The sequence below is a fragment of the Callithrix jacchus genome, chromosome 19 (genome assembly GCF_049354715.1).
Source record: "Callithrix jacchus isolate 240 chromosome 19, calJac240_pri, whole genome shotgun sequence".
NCBI lineage: Eukaryota > Metazoa > Chordata > Mammalia > Primates > Cebidae > Callithrix > Callithrix jacchus.
Window position 1 is genome coordinate 44,418,255 of NC_133520.1, and position 23,758 is coordinate 44,442,012.

The 23,758-nt window shown below is 36.5% G+C and overlaps 1 protein-coding gene across 3 annotated transcripts; it reads left to right on the plus strand.

The window, feature by feature from the left end:
• The first annotated feature begins 2,322 nt into the window (after nucleotides 1–2,322).
• FH (fumarate hydratase) lies at nucleotides 2,323–21,360 on the plus strand. 3 transcript variants are annotated; one of them, XM_002760873.6, is made up of 10 exons: nucleotides 2,323–2,487; nucleotides 3,783–3,917; nucleotides 7,207–7,317; nucleotides 8,821–8,997; nucleotides 10,133–10,315; nucleotides 12,989–13,154; nucleotides 14,896–15,099; nucleotides 16,572–16,699; nucleotides 18,542–18,695; nucleotides 21,170–21,360. In XM_002760873.6, the coding sequence occupies exons 1-10, from the start codon at nucleotides 2,356–2,358 to the stop codon at nucleotides 21,310–21,312; spliced, it is 1,533 nt and encodes a 510-aa protein (XP_002760919.1). In that variant the 5' UTR covers nucleotides 2,323–2,355; the 3' UTR covers nucleotides 21,313–21,360. The 3 variants fall into 3 exon arrangements, with proteins under 3 accessions (XP_002760919.1, XP_035136865.3, XP_078213375.1); XM_035280974.3 differs by lacking the exon at nucleotides 2,323–2,487 and adding an exon at nucleotides 2,511–2,704; XM_078357249.1 differs by lacking the exon at nucleotides 2,323–2,487 and adding an exon at nucleotides 4,991–5,113 and having other exon boundaries at nucleotides 3,802–3,917.
• Nucleotides 21,361–23,758: the final 2,398 nt, after the last annotated feature.

The window sequence follows — 23,758 nt, forward strand, 5'->3', positions numbered from 1 at the left end:
AGGTATCCTAAATTAGAATTTGCAAAAGTCTTTATTCTGAATAATGAGAACATTTTGACTGATACGATTTGAACCTTGCTATCAATTTTGTCAGCCAGGTGTTGAGTTTTAGAACAGAGGAAAGAGATAACCTTTGCACTGTCCCCTTGTCCCTCACAGCAGGACATCAATCATATCTCCTACCCTGAACAGAAAGCAAAGTAAAACAAACAAGAATAAACTAGGCAAGTATCAACAAGAAGAAAGCAGGTCAATTATTATCAGACAAGTCCAAAGTTAAAAATACCCCAAACTCTAAGCAAAGTAAAAACATTATTTCATAGATAAAATAAGTCACACTAACATGAAGATGTCTAGCCTTTATTAATTTAAAGGCTTTAAGTACATTTTATTAATTAATAAAAATAAATTAGCTAACATTTCCCAAATTTTAGTCATTTATATAGCATGTTCATAATATACCTAATATTTTACTTTAAATAAAATGAATATTTAAATTAAAATGTAACTTTATATTGCTGCTACAGATAGAAAATCAGTTTCACTAGTAAATCGAAGTAAAACATACAAATAAATACTTGGATGTTCCTGGGCATCAATTTTTCTTTTCCATGTACAGGAATAATAACAGGACCTATCTCATAGGGTTGTTTTTGAGTGTTCAAAGAATTAATACATATAAAGTGCTTTGAAAAATTCTAGAACATAATGTCTCATAAATGATTGTTAAAAGGGATGAAAATTATTTATAAAAAGGCTATTAATTTGGATTTTGAAAAGTTAAACTGTATGGTAGAAATAAATAGAAGACATGCTTGAAACAAAAATGAAATAAAATAAGAAATATACATCAGGCAAATAGCCAATACAAAATTGGTATAGAAATGTCAATATTAAAAAAGTTTAAAATAACAAGCAAAAATAGCAATAAATAGGGGCACTACCCAATGAAGAAAGAGATGATCTATGAAAAAATCATAAACATATGTTCATTAAAGTGTATAATAGTAAGGAAAAATGATCTTAATTAAGAAATTGGATCAATAAAATATTTCATATTCATGTGATGCAATATGATTAATTTTTAAAAGATCATGGCTATATTTTAAAAGCACAAAGTTCAATTATACAACAGTAAAACTTTAAAGTAAAATATTAAAACCATTGTTTGCATATTAATGTGCAAAGCAAAAAATACACAGAACTGAAAGGATACATCAAAATAATGATACCTGCTGGGAAGATGGAGAACAAAAACAAAATGTCACTCCGTTATTAGCAATGTTTTAAAGAATCTGCATTCAGTTTTCTAGCGTTTTGATTTTAGTTCTATGTTACAATCTCATTTGAATTATTATATTTTAAATGTATGTCAAATTTATAAGTCACAAAATAACATAATGTTACCAAAAGGTTTGACAAGTTTCTAAGTTTGACTCATAAATTTGGCTTTGCACGTTCTGGACTTTTGACTTCAAGGCATCATCCAATCGCTCTCTCTTTATTGTCATCTGGTTGCAAGCAATTAAAGAGAGAAAAGATAAAACTGTGGCTCAAATGCAATTTTATATCAGTTCCTGCTTTTCTGTAATCAACTATTCCATTAAAACAAATGGCTTCCTTAATCTGAAAATATATAAATTAGCTATGCAAAAAACTGGGAGAACCTATATGCAAATAATAAAAATTCAGTGGTTACCTATAATTGTGTTCCTCTTCCACACTACATTAAAAAAAAAAAAAAAGAGTTCTGAGGGTTACGGTTAAGAAGAGAAAGAAAACTGTAGCAAGATCTCAAAATGATAAGTTAAAAGAAATAACTATCTTATTTTTCAATTGTGGCATTATGAATAATTACTATTTCATTTTCTACACTTTGCTGCACTTTCCAAAATTTATACACAGAAGATATAATCTGGATGAAATGAAAAAGGATTTCAGTAGCAAGAACGTGTAATAAGTGATTACATGATGAATAAAAGAATAAATATTTCTTTCTAGGCTATTTCACCAACCAAACACGACCTGATTCACCGGCTAATACTCCCGGCTTCCAAAGCCACACGTGAAAATCAAACTTACTCCAAGAATAACCGGAACCTCTTTTCCCATAATCCCCCTCTTTCTAGTTTCCCATGAATCTGAGGGCCTTAAATCAGACAATACTACTACTACTAGAACGTTAACCCGCCCCCTCATTTTTTACTGGCCATTCAAGATCGGTCCTGCCCCACCTGTTGGTGTGAGACTGTTGATTGGATAAGAACGGGGGACGGTAGGCGGGACGGCTTCTGACAGCCAAGCGGAGGCGTGGCCATAGCCGCCCAGAAAATCTACCCAGGCTGCCTTAGCACCATGTACCGAGCACTCCGGCTCCTCGCGCGCTCGCGTCGCCTCTCACGGGCTCCTGCCTCAGCCCCAGCGTCGGCTTCCGGCTTGGGTGGCGCGGCCGTGCCCTCGTTTTGGCCCCCGAACGCGGCTCGAATGGTGAGCGCAGGCCGCCGTACCCCGGCCTCCCCGCGGTGACCTTCAGCCCTCCTACCTGCTGGCCCGGGCGCCCGCAGCTTGGCTGGGGAGATTCCCCGGGAGTCCGGGTTGCGCCGGACTCTGGGCGCAGCGCCCGTGCCGGCCTCGGGACGCCTCCTCCGGCGCAGGGATGGAGCCGCAGCCCGGGAGGGCTCTTGGGGTGGGATGGACGCTGGCGGTGAGGGTCCTGCTGGGCTCGCTCCTGGCGCCTCCTCGGAGCCCTCCCAGGCGGGCCTAGGCCGGGGCGTTTTGGGGTAACTGCACCCCTGCCGGCTCAGAGGCCCTCAGCCCTGGAGCGCTGCCCTCAAAGACAGTGCTGGGGTGGGCGGAAGGTGCAGGGAGAGGGGCGGCTCCCGCAGCGTCCTGCCCCTCAGCTGGGCCTTCCTGGCAGACACTGGCCGCCTGTGCATCTAGTGGTTTCTGAAGTGTGGTTTGTTTCGCCAAGGGCCACAGCACTGCTTTCAGGCCTTCGTGGGGGGGGGGGGGGCGGAAGATTCTTCGAAGATTTTACTTCTCTTGAAATTGTCTGTTCAGTTCGTTAGGCTGATTATGGATTTCCCATAACTTTTATTCCTGTCTTTAGGGGAGATTAAGTAAGCAAAGCAGTTAAATAAGCAAAGAAATCACTTATGAATAATTAGTGTGATCAATACTATAGAGGAGAAAAAGTGCATCGAGAATGACAATATTTAACAGGCAGACCAGCGTGATACTGACTTGTTAGCATGGTAGCATATATATAAATAGTGCATATATATATATATATATATATATATTATATATGCACACACACACACGCATACATATAATGTTTATAAATTTCTTATATGTGAATATACATATGTAATTCATTTATATGAATAATGTTTATATATGTTTATAAATTTCAAATCATTCTTAGACTATTTTCAAAAGGTCTCAGTAAAATAAGCATTAAAGTATGTACATTGAATTGGCCAAATCTTGACCAATAATAAGCTTACTCTTGAAATGGAAAAGATTTCAAAGTCTTTATATTTGTCACCAGCATAGTATCTGAGCTCAATAATCTGTCTTTAACACCTGCGTTAATCAGTTCGTGTGACAAAGAGTTCTCAAGGAAAGACCTGAAACTGAGGAAGAGAATGAGAATTCAAATAGTATTTTTTTGTCTTTCTGATACTTAGTTTCTTTCTCCTTAACAGCTGGTAAGATGCAATTACTTTTGATACTTAGTTTCTTTTCAAGTTGTAACAGTGTTTTATTCTCATCTTTAGGCAAGCCAGAATTCCTTCCGGGTAGAATATGATACGTTTGGTGAGCTAAAAGTGCCAAATGATAAGTACTATGGTGCCCAGACCGTGAGATCTACGATGAACTTTAAGATCGGAGGTGTGACAGAACGCATGCCAGTAAGTGGCATTTGTGGAAATGCTGGCTTATTTTGGACATAGTAGGCTATCATTCACCAGTCACTATAAATAATTATTTTTCAGTTAAAATGTAAAGTTCTTAGAAAAGTGACTTTATGAGTAATAAGATGTTCTCTTTCACTAAAGTGTTAAAGAACTTTTTGAAGTATTAGGATGCTATTATTTTGAGCCATCACTTTGAATATTTTGGATTAAAAAATTATTTTAAGTTCTGGGATACATGTACAGGATATGCAGGCTTGTTGCATAGGTAAACATGTGCCATTGCGGTTTGCTGCACCTATCAATCCATCACCTAGGTATTAAGAAGCCCCACATTAGCTATTTATCCTGATGCTTCCCCTCCCACCACAGGCCCCAGTGTGCATTGTTTTCCTCTTTGTGTCCATGTGTTCTCATTGTTCAGCTCCCACTTGTAGGTGAGAACATGCGGTATTTGGTTTTCTGTTCCTCTGTAGTTTGCTGAGGATAACAGCTTCCAGCTCCATCCATATCCCTGCAGAGGACATGAGCTCATTCTTTTTTATGTCTGCGTAGTATTCCATGGTAGAAATGTACCATTTTTCCTTTATCCTTTATTGATGGATGTTTGGGTTGATTCCACATCCTTGCTATTGTGAATAGTTATTTTGGGTTTTTATTTGATAGAACTAAATGACTGTCTTTTCATTCTGGCTGGGTGTTTACATATTTTTACTAGGATTTTACAGTTTGTAAACATTTTTATTTCAATACTCATTCTTTTTTTCCCCCACTAATTTAAAACTGAGATTTTTTTTTAAATCACACTTTGTATTTTGGTTTCAGTTTCAAAAAAAGTGTACAACACCAAGTATTACTCTTTACCATGTCTAACATATAATAGATAATATTTATGTATTTATTCAATGCCATATGAATGATTAAATGATGGGAAAACTTTCTATCACATTTCATTAAATTTAAGATGCCATCAATTAGAAGATGCACCATTATAATACCACTAAGAAAGAAAAATGCTACCAATTAAGGTTGTGACTTACTATTGATTATAAGATACATCTTGATTTCAGAGATGTTAAAGTGTGAAAAGAATTGAGAAATACATAACATATTCTACTGGAGCCCAACTGGAGTGTGAAAAATAGTCAATGCAGGATAGGCTAGTAAGCCTAGAAGTAGCCAGGCTTCATCCGGTGAGATATCCTTTAACAGTTATCTTAGAAATATGCTTATATTTTAAAGAATTTTAAGTCACTCCTAAGCCTTCAAGACTGACTCTTGACAGGTTTATAGAACTTAAACAGGCAGCTGAATCTTTGAAGAAAAATTTCTTTGTCATTGCTATCTACAGCCTGCTTGGTGGTGAGGTAAACATAGTTTAACTGTGTGGTTGGCTGATAAAGGGTCATGATCAATACTGAAATAATCTCGTATTATTCAACTTCAGAGACAAAGGAGGAGGTCAGCCCCAGCCAGCGTCGGTGGGAGTGAGCATGGCTGCTATTTTAATTGACCTGATTCATCTGGCATGTTCTGGTGGGGCATGGTTGCTGCTGCTCCAGAGACAGCACAGCCATTGGGGTTGCACATCTGTGACAAGCAGACACCTGGGGTCTCAATTTTGTCACATTTGACTTCAAGTGGATTCATTTCCTGAACTTTATTACATGTAAAACAGACTGTGTGTACTCTAACCTGAGTAGTATGATTAAACTCAACCCTTTTTACCTGAGGTCCAAATGAAAACAAAGCTAAAAAGACTACGAATGTCTAACATGAGTAAATGAAGAATAAGGTGACCTGTCTTTTCTCCCCAGGGATATACACAGTGTTTTTTCCTGTGGAAATTTAAATCCCCATTTGTTTTCATGTTTAAAGCTTTTAAGTTTCTGATCCTGTGTACCATCTTTCCCCATTTTATTTGAGTAAGACATGTCTAATGTTTTAATTTTAGTTACTTAAAATTGAATTTAAAATTTTTTGGTTTTCCTTTTCTATTTGCCCCTCGGCTTATACTTACTCTGGTCCATGTTTATGTGTTTAATGTGACTTATTTATTACTTGTCTTTCTTTTTTTCCTACTTTGATTCCTCTCTGAGGGTGACAGGTTCTCTCTTATACATTGATCATTCTCTTCCTTTCCTCCCTTCTGCTCTTTACCTGTTAAAACTTGGTATAGGATCTATACAACAATCTGTATTATTAATTTTGACAAGAACTCACAATTCACTTGTCTTACAAAAACTAGGTTTTCATTTCAGTTTATCCTTTTCAAGCTTGGTGAGGTGATTTGGGATAGACAATGAAAAGATCAGTACTAACAGGGTTTTAAAATATGGTTATATGTATTGGAAGCTGTCACCTTTAGGTCTGGAGTTTAAAAAAATAATTCTGAGAGAAATGTCGAGGAAGTTATTAAGTATTAAGGCTTTACTAGCTAAGTAGAACAGATTGCTTTTTGGCCTTTGGGTGAAATGATAACCCGCTCAGTAACTGGTAGTCTCATACTGATTGGCAGTGAAATATGTCATTTTCTTTTTTAGAGTCTTATCTCATCTTTATATATCTAGATCTCACCACGATGTTTGGCATATAGTGCATACTCCATCCTTATTTACTGAATTTAACTGAATTCTTCTTCCCACGTACAAGGTATGGGAGGTATTTGACAGTTTAAAACAAACCACAACATTATGTTAGCAATTCATGAATTAGTACTAAATTTTTTATGATGTTTGTTTTTGTTTGTTCATAAAAATCCACTGCTCTTACCAAAAAAAGACAAATTAAAAAAAAAAGATACAAAAAAATTCCTTGATCTCCTTAACCAGAAGAGAGGAAGGAAACATTTATAATGTAACATGGGATCCAGTGGGGGAAATAATGGCTCTTGCTGGTGAAAAGATTGAGTACTATTTGTTTTTGTATATAGTGTATGAAATAAATACATATACTTTATTTTGTGTATGTGTGTATAGGATGAGTAGTACATCGTATATGTGTGAATATGTAGGTACATGTATATGTCTGTGGGAGGCATATAAATACATATATATGAAGAGTCAATGTATTTGCTTTTATATGGTTCCTTAGGCAATAGATCTATGATAATGTTGAATTTTGGTTCATGAATTTCTATCTGCAATCTTTCTCTATATCCTAAACATTTTAGAGCTATAGTGTTACTTGTTATTGTTTTATGTATAGCTTTTGCATCTGCCAAAATAGTAAACTTTTATGCTTAAGTAAACTTGCAAATTTGAAATATTTTTCTGATTAATTTTAGACCCCAGTTATTAAAGCTTTTGGCATCTTGAAGCGAGCGGCTGCTGAAGTAAACCAGGATTATGGTCTTGATCCAAAGATTGCCAATGCAATAATGAAGGCAGCAGATGAGGTGGGTGATAAGCGTGTTCACTTAATAGCATCAGACCATGTCATACTCTGGGTGATGATATGTTCACCACAGGGAACTATGAATCCTTGAATTAATGAATTTTAGGGTAGGGTGGTAGCATTATTTTTAGGGATGATATTAATATGGTGCTTAAAATATGGCATTATGACAAAATTTCTGGATGATTTTATACCTTTTGGTTTTAAGCCTCTTGATATTCCTTGTTAATTTATATAGTTTTAAGAAAAATTTTTTAAAAGATATTGTTTGAACTTTGACTTCTTAATTTATATATAAATCTTTTTAAAACTAGTGATTATTTGATAATGCTTAAGAATGTAATTTTGCCAATGTACTAATAACATTGTCTTAAAGAAGCAATCAGAGGTAACAGAACTGTATATATAATGTTGTTAATTACAGCACTATTTATAATAATGAAAACAAATTAGACAATACCCAAGTATAACAGCTACTTATATAAATTATATTTATATTGTAAATTATAGAAAATTACCTTTTTGAAGATTGGCATGAACAAAGCCTAACCTATGAGAAATAGGGAAGAAAGTTTGCAAAAATATATGTATTTTATGATCCTAATTTTGTTTAGGAAAAAATGAACAATGTGTGTTTTCACACACACACACACACACACATACACACACCCCTCATTGCATTAGAGACTGGAGATGCCAACATGCTAATAGTCATAATTACTAAGAAGTGGAACTATAGTGACTCTCGGTTCTCAAAATTTTCTACACTAATCACATATTTTTATGTAACAAGAAAAAGGTTTTATTTTACTGTGGACCAGTTGTTAAGGTAATAGATTTCTCAAGTGCAATCTGATTTTTTAAGCTAAAATCATTCCAGAAGGTTAAGCACCCTCACTTTACAAAGCACACCATCCAAAAACTAACACAAAAGCTGAAAGTATAAAAATACAACAAAAATAGGGGCAAAGCTGGGCAGTGTTTATTTCTACATTTGGTGATTACTGCTCATTGAACATCTGTGCAATGAACTAGCTATTAGTGAACTCACATTTTCGAATCACTAGCTCTTTATCGTGCTGACTCTGGCAGTAACAGCTGTTGGATATTCCTGCTGAGCATCAGCAACAAATATATCTTAAGACTAAACATATTTACCAGCCTTAACAGGTGGCTCTCTATTAGAGGAGGCACTTGGAAAGAAATAAGAAAGATGGCTTTGATTCTCTTTTCATTTGAAACCAGTGAATTGTCATACCATTCAGTATAGATAATATTTTACTCTTTAGAATATCTGTTGTTGGAGCAAGTGATGCTTCAGAAGCTTAGATCTGTGGGTCAACTGTATTCTAACGCGGTGGCATATTCAGCAGGTCATTGAACATATGAAAACAATGAACATATTTAAAATAGTTCTGTAAATGGAACATATTTATGGTTGATTAAAATCGTGAAATAAATATTATTTCCTTTTTTAAAATACTCATTTTTAACTTTTCTGCAGGTAGCTGAAGGTAAATTAAATGATCATTTTCCTCTCGTGGTATGGCAGACTGGATCAGGAACTCAGACAAATATGAATGTAAATGAAGTCATTAGCAATAGAGCAATTGAAATGTTAGGAGGTGAACTTGGCAGCAAGAAACCTGTGCATCCCAATGATCATGTTAATAAAAGCCAGGTCAGTATGGAAAAAACTTTTCTTTTTTGTTGTTATAAATTGAAAATCATACCTGAGATTTTTCTCGTAAAACAAGCATTCATTTTATGACAAGGAGAGTTCATTATTTAAAGCATAAGGCTTCTTAGATTCCTTATTTCTTTTAGGAATCTTGGCTTTATGTCTCAGTCCTTATAAAAATTACTTTAAGACACCTGAATTTAGTGTATATTTTATTTTATTGTTTGGCTTATTTTTAAAAACTATTTTGAAATGATTTTAGATTTATAAGGGAATTACAAAGATAGTTCAAATAGTTTCTGTATTCCCTTCACTCAGCTTCCCTTAATGTTAACATCTTATATAACCATGGGACACTTATCAAAACGAAGAAATTCATTGATACAATGCTCTTAACTAAACAAAAGACTTTTCTAAAAAAACCTCAGACTTTTTTAAAAAACTTAGTTTTTCCACTTACTGGAAACTTTTTTAAAAACTGAGGATTTCCCCTCAAGTCCTTTTTCAGGATCCACTTAAGGCTATACATTACATTTAGTTACATGTCCCCTTAGTTTCTTCCAGTCTATGACAGTTTCTTGGTCTTTTGCAATTGTCTCATTCCTTGGGGCTGCAATAACAAAATACAATAGACTGAGTGGCTTATAAGCAACAGAAGTTAATTTGTCACAGTTCTGACAGCTAGAAGTCCAAGATCAGGCCACTGGCCAATTCATTGGCTGATGGGGGCCCACTTTCTGGTTTGTAGACAGCCATCTTTTCTGTGTCCTCAAATGGTGGAAGGGACAAGGGAGCTCTCTGGGGTCCCTTTTTTATAAGGGCACTAATTCTATTCGTGACCTAATCCCTTGCCAAGTCCCCATCTCCTAATACTATTACCTTAGGGGTTAGGATTTCACATAGTAGTGACCTTAACACTTGAAAGCAGTGGTCAGGTATTTTGTAGAATGTCCCTCAATTTTGGTGTGTCTGATGTTTTCTCATTTGACTGAGACTTGAATTTTTGAGAAAACTGTCACAGAAATAAAGGGCTCTTCTCATTGCATAGTATCAGGGGTTCATGGTGGTAACATGACTTGTTACTGGTGATGTGAACCTTAATCATTTTATATTTCTTTTGAAAAATTTCCAACAGAGCTCAAATGATACTTTTCCCACAGCAATGCACATTGCTGCTGCAACAGAAGTTCATGAAGTACTGTTACCAGGACTACAGAAGCTGCACGATGCTCTTGATGCCAAATCCAAAGAGTTTGCACAGATCATCAAAATTGGGCGCACTCACACTCAGGACGCTGTTCCACTGACTCTTGGGCAGGTATAGGAGTTTGACTAATTTTATTCAATTTAGAGCTCGGTACAAGTGGCCAGTGTGTCATCCTTGAAATCTGACTGGTTTAAAAGGCCAAATTTGTAACTGTTAACTTCAGTGACAGAGATTATTCTGTACAACCAATCAGTAATTTTTATTGACATCTAGAACAAAAGCAGAGTGTACTAGCTATAAGCCAGACTCAGCCAGACTGCTAGATTCAAATCTTAGCTTTGCCATTTGCAACTATGAGACCACAGGAAAACCATTTAGCCTTTCTGTGCCTAGTTTTCTGAGTTATAAAATGAGGAAAATAATTTTCATTCATAGGATAGTCGTGAAGTTCTAATCAGTTGATTCCTGTAGAGTGCGTAGAAGCATGCCTAGCACATGGTAAGTACCCACTAATGTTAGCTACTGTCATCGCCACTGTCCTCACTGTCATCTCGAGCACTATCATCATGGTTTTTTAATTGTCTTGCTTACCTAAATTAGTAGGTTATTTAAAATTTAATTTTAAAGTGATTTAACAAGGTAGATCTTTTCGGTTTTGTTTTGAAATGGAGTCTCACTCTGTCGCTCAGGCTCGAGTGCAGTGGCACAGTCTTGGCTCACTACAACCTCCACCTCCCTGGTTCCAGTGACTCTCCTGCCTCAGACTCCTGAGTAGCTGGGTACAGGCGTGCACCGCCACACCCAGCTAATTTTTTAATTTTTTTAGTAGAGATGGGGTTTCACCATCTTGGCCAGGCTGGTCTCCAATTCTTGACCTCGTGATCCACCCGCCTCGGCCTCCCAAAGTGCTGGGATTATAGGCGTGAGCCACCGCACCTGGCCAGTAGATCCTTTTAAGATGTTTTTGATGACATGTGAAAGGGATACTACTCTCTTCTCCAAGATACTAGAAAGTATTTTCTTGTTTTTTTATCAATGCCTTAAGGAATATCTAGTAGTGTGTATTGTGGGGGAAATGTAAAGAAATACAGGGACTGATTTTTGTTTTAGTAAACTCACACTCCAGTTGGAGTAGCTTAACTTCATTATGGAAGGAATGAGGAAAACTTGAAATGAGTAATTGAAAAACAAATGATGGGACTAAATTGAACTCACTGGATTAAGTTGCTTCTTCAGGCTGTGTCTCATTTCTCTTTGCATCATCGGTACTTAGGACCATGCATAATTTTGAAGGACGAACAGGATGTGTGTTTGAAACTTTTGAATATTCCTCAGGTTTCCAATTTTAACCTTTCTTTGGTGTTGGAAACCACAATACTAAATACCATTTGGGCCATGACTTAGCCTCCTGTGTAAAATCATCATTCTTCCTGTTATGACTGAGAATTATATTTTTCTGTTTGACTTTGTCAGATGCATTTATATTTGCTTTTATTGCGATTGTTTTTTGAGTTTGTGTATCATTCCCTAGTCAAAGTGTATTTTATAAGTGAATCTAGCTAGGGTGTATGTGTGTGTGAGTGTGTGTGTGTATATACACAGTCATGTGTTGCTTAACAATGGAGATGTGTTCTGAAAACTGTATCCTTAGGCAATTTCATAGTTGTGTGAACATCAGAGTATACTCACACAAACTTAGATGGGATAGTCTTCTATACACCTAGGCTATATGGTATAGCCTTTTGCTCCTAGGCTGCAAACCTGTGCAGCATGTTATTGCATTGGATACAATAGGCAATCATAACTCCTGGTATTTGTGTATCTAAACTATCTAAATGTAGAAAAGGTACAGTAAAAATGTGGTTTTATAATCTTAGGGTACCACTGTTGTCTATGTGATCTGTCGTTGGCTGAAACATCATTATGTGGTGCATGACTGTATAATCAGATGCATCAGGTCTACCTATAATTCCTTATATCTTTTGAAATGTTTTCTTTAGAACAGCATGAAATCCTAGCACTTATCATAGCTTCTTAGTGTTTTCAGGCAGGAAAAAAGTATCGATTTAGTGTACCCAGTTTATGCCTCTTGTTCCTGCATAACTATTAATAGAGACTTTTCTGTGTTCAAACCATGATAAATTCTGTGGTTGCCTTAATTAATTTGGGAGCCACTGTTGATACTGGCACATAGATGCTATGATCTGACTCTACTGTTCACCTCCTTTTCTTTTTGGAAGGTCTTTGAATGCAAACTGTTACCTTCCTGTGCTATTCAGTGAGGCATTAGCTTCCCAAGTCTCTGAAGAATGTCCTCATATTTCCTGTAAGGTTTATACACTGAACTTGTATGGAGAAGATTTCTATGTTTGCATTTTTTGCGGGGAGATGAGTTACTGTTTTTTTTCTATCAAAGTTGTCTGAGACATTCCAAAAAATAAGATATCACTTCAGTTTCTTTAGTAGTCTGCAAGTAAACCAATAATTTAGTAAAGTTGTTCTTTTTAAAGTTTGCTTCCTGTGCTGTTTTTCTTTGGTTTCTGTTAAAAGACTAAATTATAATAAATGGGCTGCATGTTATCAGTGGCATTGTCCTACCTTACGGTTCTGTAAAGCCTCATCCTTCCCTATACTGTACTCATCATAAGATTTGAAATAATATAAATAAAACTTGATTAGCTTATAATTTTGTATTCCGAAAGTTATTTTTAAAAATTTCTATTTACTGCTGTTAATTTGTAAGCCGTTAGGAATTACTTATTCTTACTTTAATTTTCTTTTCAGGAATTTAGTGGTTATGTTCAACAAGTGAAATATGCAATGTCAAGAATAAAAGCTGCCATGCCAAGAATCTATGAGCTCGCAGCTGGAGGCACTGCTGTTGGTACAGGTTTAAATACTAGAATTGGCTTTGCAGAAAAGGTTGCCGCAAAAGTGGCTGCACTTACGGGTTAGTGGTCACGTGAATGCTTTCTCATTTTCATTTCTCATTATACATGATCTCCGTATTTTCTGGCTGTTCTTGTCTTGAATTCTTTTGAATTTAAAGTTAGAAATAATATTTTTCCATCAAATGTGTGTTTTATATCTGTTTCTGAAATTGTAATTTTCATTCTTTGGCTTTAAAATATTTTTCCATATAGGAGTTTACACAGCATGCCATTAAAATCTAACAGTGTTAGCTTTGTTTACTGGGTAGTCTTCAGTTATTTTCCCTTTAGAGTTTTGAATAGCAGTTTTCAAAATAGGCAGAAAAAACTGACTTGAGTTAGTTATTTGAATAGTAAATATATTGTGGACAGACTTAATTTCCTTTTTTATTATGTCATGCTGTGATAATTCTTTGAATTAATCCTATCTTTCCTTTACTAGGCAGAGCACTATATTTCAGATAATGAACTATGATTAGGGCCAAGCTGTCATCTTCAGAAAACTATTATGATGCAGGTATCACCAGAGGGTTAGGGTAGAGATAATTATGCACTGCACATGATAGCCTACCAGCTGATTTGTCTTTAAATCAGATTTTCATAGAAAAGAACTATACTTTTAGGGTTTGGCAAATGGAGATTTTTAAATTTTTTAACATGGGGAATATTAACTGAGAACATTGAGCTTATTTTAGCACCGTATATTTACAGGGGATCTTGTGGGCCCCTGGCTAGTGGAGAGAATGGAGCACAGTAAAAGGAACAAATAAACTTTTCAAAATTGTATTAGGGGCTGAATATGGTGGCTCACACCTGTAATCCCAGCACTTTGGGTGGCCAGAGTGGGCAAATCACTTGAGGTCAGGAGTTCGAGGCCAGCCTGCCCAACATGGTGAAACCCCATCTCTACTAAAAATAAAAAAAAGTTAGCTGGGTATGGTGGCAGGCACCTGTAATCCCAGCTACTCGAGAGGCTGAGGAAGGAGAATTGCTTGAACCCTGATGGAGGAGGTTACAATGAGCCAAGATCGCACCACTGCACTCCAGCCTGGGTAACAGAGCAAGAATTTGTCTAAAAAAAGCAAAGGGTAGAAAAAAAATTGTATTAGGAAAGGAGTGTGGAATAAACTAGAATGAATTCCCACATGCTTTTTATCTTTACTCAAGCATAGTCAGGCATCACATACATGTATTTACAATAGGATTGTGTTTCAGTACATTTATTATACTTGTTATTTCATCTTTTAAATGTAATCCTGGCCAAGCACAGTGGGATTACACACTTGTAATTCCAGCACTTTGGGAGACCAAGGTGGGTGGATTGCTTGAGCCCAGGAATTTGAGACCAGCCTGGGCAAATGGTGAAACTCCATCTCTACTAAAAGCTAAAAAATTAGCTGGGCATGGTGGTGTGCACCTGTAGTCTTAGCTACTCTGGAGGCTGAGGTGGGAGGATTGCCTGAGCCATGGAGGTTGAGGCTGCAGTGACCTGTGATCAAGCCACACTGTACTCCAGCCAGGGCAACAGAGTGAGACCTTGTCTCAAAAAAAACTTAAAAAAATGTAATACCAGATTCTTTATACTCCTTTAGGACTTCTTTAAAAAATGTAGACAAAATTTGAGTCTTAAGTAAACATTTTTTTCTGAAGGAAAATTTTTGTTTTTTTATATATTGGAACTTTCTGTTTAACTTGCTGATAGTAGAAAAATGTTTAATTTAACTTGTTCACCCATTTAGGCTATTTTTTTCTTGTCTTTAGGCTTGCCTTTTGTCACTGCTCCAAATAAATTTGAAGCTCTGGCTGCTCATGATGCTCTGGTTGAGCTCAGTGGAGCCATGAACACTACTGCCTGCAGTCTGATGAAGATAGCAAATGATATTCGTTTTCTGGGTTCTGGTCCTCGGTCAGGTCTGGGAGAACTGATCTTGCCTGAAAATGAACCAGGAAGCAGTATCATGCCAGGTAATCACATAGCTGGTAAATTTTGGGGCTAGAACTTGACTAGATCCTAGGCATTCTTAGCTATGGAGCGTGTCTTTTTTGTTTCAAGTTATTGCAAAGCTGCATATGCAAGGCACGCTATTTCAGAATGTCTGTGGTCCTCTGATCAGGACTTATGGGCACATCACCTAACAAGATAGGAAAAAAGAATCTGACTTAGCAGCAAGTATTTTGAATCCCACATTAGAAAATGTAGAACAGGCTGTTAAAGTGATCAGCATGGGTTGAATAAAAAGACGTTACACCAAACTTCACTTACTTCGTTTGTTGCATTGCATTATGTGCCTGTTAGATATCGCAACTGACACAACACTGTATGTGGATTTCTGTAAGTCATTTGATGGATTCGCATGTTAGTCATTGATTCCAGTGGAGAAGCGTGGGCAGTGCTGGCAGATGAATGTAGCTGGGTGAACAATGACATTTAAGGAGTGACTAATGAGGTGATTTCAGTCTGGAAGAATATCTTGGTAACAAGCTGAAGGGCTCTGCCCTTCAACACTTTACTGGTGACTGACGGTGAAGGAAGAGAATACGTGCTAATCATATTAGCAGGTAACAGAGTTGAGATAGCAATACTATGGATGATGGAACTGAGACCCATAAAGGCCTTTGTAGTTTGGGCCAAAACTGACAATGTAACTTTTAATAATGAGAAAGAAAGGCCTGACTCTAGGTTTTTTTTTTAAAACTTATGCATCTGCAGAATAAGAGGAGATGAGATTTTGTTTTAAAGTACTTCATGTTGAAAAATGACGTCAGAGTTTAGTTGATTGCAAACCCAAGGTGATTGCCAAAAGAAAGAGAAATGAGGAATCACAGATAAAGGAAATAATCTACTGAATAATCTTTCCAGTGTGTTCACTTGTACTGTTCAGAGGAATCTGGGTTGTTTGATTCAAACTTGAGCTTGTCCAAGGAGTATGAGCGGGGTAGTGGGGTTCCATAGACTCATGTGATAAATAGGACAATTTTAGCTTAGCATCACTTTCCCCTAGGAAGCCTCCCAAGTGTTAGTGAACAGTCGCTTTTATAAGTGCTCTGATAGCAGCATGCACTTCTCTGTATTTAGCCCTTGTAATTGCCAGCTCTTTCTCCGTAGCCTCCAAGTTCTGCAAGGGCAGGGCCTGCATCTTTCTTATTCACCATTGTATATTGAGTGCCTGGCTCCGTAAATATTTATAGAATGAATGAAAATCATGAAGGTGGAGAACTCTGTTTAATGTGTACGTGTGGCTGCTCATTAACCATTGAATGGTTCAGTTTGTGGCTACCCGTCTCACTTCCCTTGGTTGGTTTGTTTCATTAAATTACACTGACAATTGGGCCTTGCTTTATTGTATATCTTACTTTATTTAATGAAATTAGATTTCTTTATTTTCCTGGTTACTTGCATAAATTCTAATCTTATTCTGTCATTGGTTTTCTTGAAGGCAAGGTGAACCCTACTCAGTGTGAAGCAATGACCATGGTTGCAGCCCAAGTCATGGGGAATCACGTTGCTGTAACTGTCGGAGGCAGCAATGGACATTTTGAGTTGAATGTTTTCAAGCCAATGATGGTAGGCTTTCAGTCTGACTTTTAATGTTTTTTGACCAAAGGCTAATTATCTTGGTTTTGTGTTTCGTAAAGACTTTAGTGATTCTACACTGGGTAGTTGGGTGGCATAAGTAGCAGTTGGAAATCAAGCATTTATTAAGTTAGCAGAATAATCCTATATATTAGAAATTAACTGACTTTTACCCTAAGCGATTTGATGGTTTTTTTTTTTTTAGTAGCCCCAGTTTAAGAAAAATAAAACACCTTCCCACAACCATGTCTCCTTCTCATGCTGCTGCTTCCTTCTTTCAAATTCAGTCTTCTTGAAAGAATGACACATACTCACTTTCATTTATGCTAGAGTCACCACAGCCCAGCATAGCCCTCTCCACGCATGCTTGAATTCTTCTCCCAGTTGTTGGTAACTACCTCAGTCCAATGGGCATTGCACAGTTAGTTCTTCTCTTACTAAGAGCTATGTTGACTGTCCCTACTTGAAACATTCTTCACCCTGGTTTCTTGAACATTTTTTCACCAGTTCTTTCTGCACCCTGTCAGTCTTTCTTTCATTGTTTGGCTTTACCTTTCCACGTACTTGAAAACATTGCGTCCATCAAAACTGGTCATTTTCTTTCACCTTTACAAAGATCGTTAGATGCATTGTGTCATTTCTCATCCAGTTTCCTCAGCTTCAGATAGTGGAGCTGTTGCCATCATTTAGAGTCCTTCATTTGTGCAAAGTGTTATTAGGGACTTACTTCCTCTTGGAATCTGTTGTAAATTCTCATTTTAATTTGATAAGAATATGCAAATGATAAATATTAAGTATATTGGATGTAGTCACTAAATATTTATTGAGTACCATTTTGTATCAGGCACTGTACTGGATGCATAAGAAACAGAGCAATGAAAAAGACAGGTTTCTTTGCCCTCCTTGAATGTATGTTCTAGTGGTAAATAAAAACACACGCCAAAGCAGAATTGAAACTGTTATAATTTTGCTCTCAGGTCAGATTCCAGTTAACATTAGATACCCAGTATATACAGATGCGTAACAATAAATGTCTTGTTAATCTTTTTAAAAATTTATTTTAATATAAAATAAATAACAATAATATTTGCCTTATTATAAGGTCATTACTAGTAAATGAAAACTTAGATTATTGTGTCTTCTATTAAAGTCCATTGTTGGAAGTCTAGTTTTCAGACGCTGGAGTTTTAGACCAGAGGATATTAGGATGTGTATACATCTTAATAAATAATTGGAATTTTTTTTTTAAAGCCAAAACAAACTAATTGGTTTTGTACTGTTTTTAAACATTATATGAAAAATTATTTTACAGTGACTTGAGTATTTGTTTTGTTACAGCATGGAAAACCTGGAAACTTGGCGATCGTTAGATTTTGCCCTAACTTTACTAATTGTCTCACACTCATGCTGAGCTTTGGAACCTCTACATCTTTGCTCCTCTTTCTTCTGCATGGAAGATTTTTTTTCTTTCTCTGGCTAAGTCCTCTCCATAAAATAGGATTTCACCAGTTCCTACAACTAGCATTAATTTCTCTTTGTCTCTGGTCTCTAACACTTCAGATCTCTGCTTAAACTAATTGCTATGGGATATTTTGCGTATTAGTCATTTGTATTTATGTTTTTTTCACCTTTTTAAGATTTCTGTGCCTTCAGCTGTTCATGCTTTCTTTCACATTGTTTCCTTGGGTACACTGCCTTAAAATTTGTAGGAGTTCTATACGTTTATTGAATTGTATATTTGCTATCAACCAACAAATAATAAATAATATGTTATTGGACAGAAAACATGTTGCCTTAGTAATGTCTCTCTCTCTCTCTCTCTCTCTCTCAAAGATTAAAAATGTGTTACACTCAGCCCGGCTGCTGGGGGATGCTTCAGTTTCCTTTACAGAAAACTGTGTGGTGGGAATCCAGGCCAATACAGAAAGGATCAACAAGCTGATGAATGAGTCTCTAATGTTGGTGACAGCTCTCAATCCTCACATAGGTAAGCGTTTAAGGAATAATAGTATCATTTTGAACACAAAATTAAAAAGCTACAACATTTTTAAGAGACAAGTGGATCAGTGTTTGAGAACAGCAAAGTTCTTTTGGATATGGTTTTAGTAAGATCTCAAAATATTTGAAATTGTGTGGAATATTTATACAAGTCACATTTATGACTTGTATGGTATCATAGTGCTTTCAAAACTTGATCTGTTATGCCTCATTTTATTTGAAATGTATTCAGAAGCACTAGTTCAGACTTATTTTAATCTTAATGGACTTCAGATGCTAAATATTCTATGCAGACCGTTGGGGAAGTTATTTTTAAGACCGTCAGTGGGTAATGTCACTAGGTGGCACTGCTGATTAGCAACATGGAATGAACTCATTTTTCTACCTTCCTTAGATCTCTACAATGCTTTAATTTTGTTGTTTTATTCAGTTCAGAAATGGAAAGTGACAATTAAAACAAAAAGGTTATGTATTCATTGCTTTTAGAGAAAGGGAGGGAGGAAATGAAAATATTTGGTCTAAAACCATGCTATTATAAGCCTTTTTCAAAATTGTAAATATTTTATTATGTAGAATCAAACATAGATTTGGGTTGTGGACTGGCTATAATGATCCCCATTAAATAAACTGTTTTCACTTTTGTAGATTTTAGAGGCATCATGTTGCATTGTATTATGATGTGTTAAAAGCGTTTTTCCCGTTTCTCCCTTCCGCTAAACTGAGGTTAATATATTTTCCGATTTTCTATTATAGAACAAGTAATGATTCACTCATTTGGCATAATATGGCTACTGCTTTCAGACATTCTGCTGTAATCCTGAACTTCCAAGGGAAATTTTATATTCCTCATTTTATATCAAGCTATAATTTCAATTTTTAAAACTTAGAGCTCACTTGATGCTTTTAGATCGTTCTGAGCCTGGTATGATGTCAGTTTTTTGGTATAGTATTGAGATTGGTAATAATGTTTAATGCATTTCAAATTATGATACATCAGCTACATCTGGAAAAGTATAAAAGGGAATCCAGAGGCTCGTGTGAGCAGTTTTCATCAGATCTTTACTTCAGAATGTGTTGCCAAAACTTTTAAGTTAGAGGTGTCTCCTCAAGTTGAATGATTGGTAAATCTTTCGTAGAATCAACTTATTGTGACATAAAAAGAATTGTTAGATGCCATATGAGAGTGAGGTGGGTCAACACTATCTCACTAGTTGACTACGTGTGAGCCTTACAAGCCTCTGAGTCATGGGTTTCCTATATTCTCATTATGTATCAGGCTGGTTGTTGATAATGTCTTATTGGACTTGACAACTGAAAGTGGGAAGCATCAATGGTTAGACTTTAAAGCCATTATTAAAATAAAAGTATTGGCTATATTGATCCTAAGAGTTGAACATGCAAATAATTTTTCAAAGCTTCTCTGCTTTACAAAAGATGCCCTTTTCAGTAAATGGCATCAGTAAATGCCCTTTCAGATCAGTAAATGCCCTTTTCAACATATTTAGCATTCACAAATTCAGTTAAGTAAAAACATTAACTATGCTCATAATTTCTTTTACAGCTGGTTAGCAATTGCATACTGACACATGCCGTCTTGTTGAGTTGATGATCTGTAGTGCCTCAGCAAGCTTCTTCCTTTTGGTCATATTTCTCTGATCTTGTTTTTTATTTTTTTCTCCCTCATTGGTTTCATATTCATTCTGCTTTTTCCTCTTGACTTAAAATATGTATATGTTAAGACAAGACAACTTGAACTACCCTGCCACTACTTTTGTTAATTTGAAAAGCAAATAACTCTGAAGTAAACAGTATGCCTGTGATCTTTTGTACAGTCGGTATTTCTGCCAACACTCCCACACTTATGTCCCTGTAACATCTGGGAGGGGTGAGGGGATAGAAGCCATTGCATGGAGAGCCATATGGAGAAGAGCCCTTGGAAGCAGCTCTGGAGGTGCCTCTCCCCTGGCCCTGCCTGCCCCTGCCTCACTGCCCAGACCTCTCACCTCTCACAGCCACTCACCACAGTTGCCAGACCTGCAGCGTGGTATTTGCTGCAGGACTGGAGCATTTAGCTTGTTAATGCTTCCTTAGACAGATAATTGTTCCTAGTTACACATGTTTGAAAAATACACCCAGATGTATATTTTTATGTCTTGGTGCTATAATTTCTACTTTTTCCCCTTCAAAATATCTAAGTTAGTGGAAAATGTCAACTTACGAACAAATCTGTTGGAGAAAGTGAGGTATGTTTAAGTCTTTATTTCTTAAGAAAAGTAAACGTTTTATTCTATATAAGAAATGACAGGTATTCAGTTAATCACTGTTAACTATTTTTAAAAGCAAAAAATGTCATTTAAGAGGCCCATGTAGCATCAGTATCAAGTAAACAATTATGTTCCCTTTTGCTTTAGAAAACCAAATTTTACTACTGACCCACATGTTATCTTTTTGTTTTTTCTTCAGGGTATGACAAGGCAGCAAAGATTGCTAAGACAGCACACAAAAATGGATCCACCTTAAAGGAAACCGCTATTGAACTTGGCTATCTCACAGCAGAGCAGTTTGACGAATGGGTAAAACCTAAGGACATGCTGGGTCCAAAGTGATTTAAATAAATTTATAATGAAAATAAACATGTATAAAATTTAAAAAAACAGACTCCTATTTCTTAAAACTGGGTAAGTTTGAAAGGAAACTGCTGTTTAACTTAAGTATCTCTAGCAGAGCAATTTGATCAGCGTATAAAACCCTAGGATGTGCTGGGTCCAAGGTGAATTAAAAAGTGTAAAATGAAATACATTTATAAAGTAAAAAAGACAACAGACTTAAATTCTCTCCTGTGTTAACTGACCTGTGTTAGAGTTGAATCTATGCTATTTGTGCATGTTGTCTTTATTATTTCGCAAGTTGGCAATTTTTAAAGGTTTTAATTTTGGGGGTTATGGGTGGTTTAAAAAATTGCCTTATTATATCTTATGATCTCATTCCCAAACCATGCCCTTACCCATCTTTTATTTTCCTTTGGTTTGGAGACACAGTGGCCAAGCCCTTCTGAGTGGGGATGTATGTATATATATGTGTGTGTATAATAGGATAGGTTAAGAAAATTGGGACATACATATTCTGTGTGTTAAACACACACACCTATCTCTCCAACCTATTTCTGTTATCACAAAGAGAACAGATCAGAGCCAGGCATGGTGTCTCAGGGAGACTGACTTTAGAAGACTGAACTTCGGGAGACTGAGGCAGAAAGATCACTTGAGCCTAGAAGTTTGAGACCAGCCTGGGCAACATAGTGAGAACACTGTCTCTAAAAAAAATTTTTTTTAATTAGCCAGGTGTGGTGGTGCATGCCTATATTCCCAGCTACTCAAGAGGCTGAGGTGGGAGGATTCCTTGAGCCCAGGAAGTCAAGGGTACAGTGAGCCAAGATTTCACCACCGCACTCCAGCCTCAGTGACAGAGTAAGACCCTGTCTCAAACAACAACAAAAAAAAGACTGGGTTAAAAATTATAGGACAAGGATTAGAAAGATAAAGGGAACAGGCAGGAAGATTGCAAAGGAAGGAAAGATGTCCTGAAAGTGAGTCTTGTTCATTATCTGAAGTACCAAGATTTTTTAGTACAAATTTGATTTGTAACAACCTTAGGGGATTTTGCATTAGCAGTTATAGGGAGATGTGGAATAGGGTGACCCAAACCCAAAGCTAAGGAACATATTTAAAATAGAACCAACCTCTACTAAGTAGGGAGTTGGAGCAGGCATTTGGTTTATTTTTTCTTCTTCCTCATATAATAAATAACAGGATTATAAGGGAAACTCTCATGAACTAAAACATCTCATTTGTAAGTATTACTCTATCAGGTACATTTTAAAAAATGGGATATTTACCCCTAGTATTCTTGGAAAATCAGTCACATTAACACCAGCTCCTCTGTCATAGTTTGAAGTAGTTGTTTTATATAGAATTTAAAAGTGTAATTTAAAAAGTTCTAGAAACATTGTGATGAAAGCTAAAGTTTATATTTTCCTAATTTCTTAAGCCTGAATGTTCACTCTTAAAAGGGGGTTCAAACTTTAAAAACGGAACTATAGAGAGCCTATAGGATCTACGTTTTAGCCCACACAATACTGTTTCTGCCAGTGTTCTTCAGATGGTGATGAGATGATGCTTGTGTAGCTTGCTTTAAAACAAGGCATGCTTTCCCTTGGTCCATTTTGTTTTTTTTTTTTTTAAAGATTTTTACTGGAAAATAAATTAGATTGCATAGCAGCGTCTGGACCCCAACAATCAAACTGGCAACTGATCTGTAGTTGTGAAACGATCTATCCACTATGATGTTGAATATTTTACCTTAGCAGCCATTCTCAAACTAAATAGGCTGTCATTTGAGGGTCACTAGAGACACAATGACTTATGTAATAAAGATTACAGCAGATCAAGTTCCTAGCCTCAGACAGTCTTTGTACAGCTGTCTGATATGTCCCAGCATATTATAGGCCATCATGGAATCCTTTGAGTCAACAATCATCTTTGTGTGATGTTAGGGAAGTAAAACTGCTTTATGATGTAATCTAAATAAGGCTTTTAGAACTCCCTGTTGTACCAAAAGTGAACTTCCTTGTTTTTTCACTAGGGGCAATTTTGTCTCCCAGGGAACATTTGGCAATGTCTGGAGACATGTTTGGTTGTCACAGCAGAGGAGGGGGTGCTATTGGCTCTACTTGGGCAGATGCCAGAGGTGCCACTAAATGTTAATGCACAGGACAGCCCCCGGCCCCCAACCAACAAAGACTTTTCTGGCTCAAGATGTCAATAATGCCAAGATTGAGAAACTGAAAAACAAAAAACTATGTCTCTGTAAATGCTCGCCATTCAGTTAGGCTTTACTACTTGTAAGGGGGAGTAAGGCCAGGGGGAGTGTCCTGGAGTTGCTGTGACTTTACTCGTTGAAATTCTGAGGTGTCTTAGAAATGAGCAAGCACAAGAAAGTGAAACATCAGCTGATCATGGTGCTCATGTCTTAGAATGACTTATTCCCAGCAAA

What these genes read in the sequence shown, in the direction of transcription:
- FH (XM_002760873.6), top strand. Translation starts at nt 2,356, where the DNA reads ATGTACCGAGCACTCCGGCTCCTCGCGCGCTCGCGTCGCCTCTCACGG. An exon ending in AGGAAGCAGTATCATGCCAG is followed by an intron (nt 15,100 to 16,571) that starts GTAATCACATAG and finishes GTTTTCTTGAAG; the next exon opens with GCAAGGTGAACCCTACTCAG. An exon ending in ATGTTTTCAAGCCAATGATG is followed by an intron (nt 16,700 to 18,541) that starts GTAGGCTTTCAG and finishes TCTCTCTCAAAG; the next exon opens with ATTAAAAATGTGTTACACTC.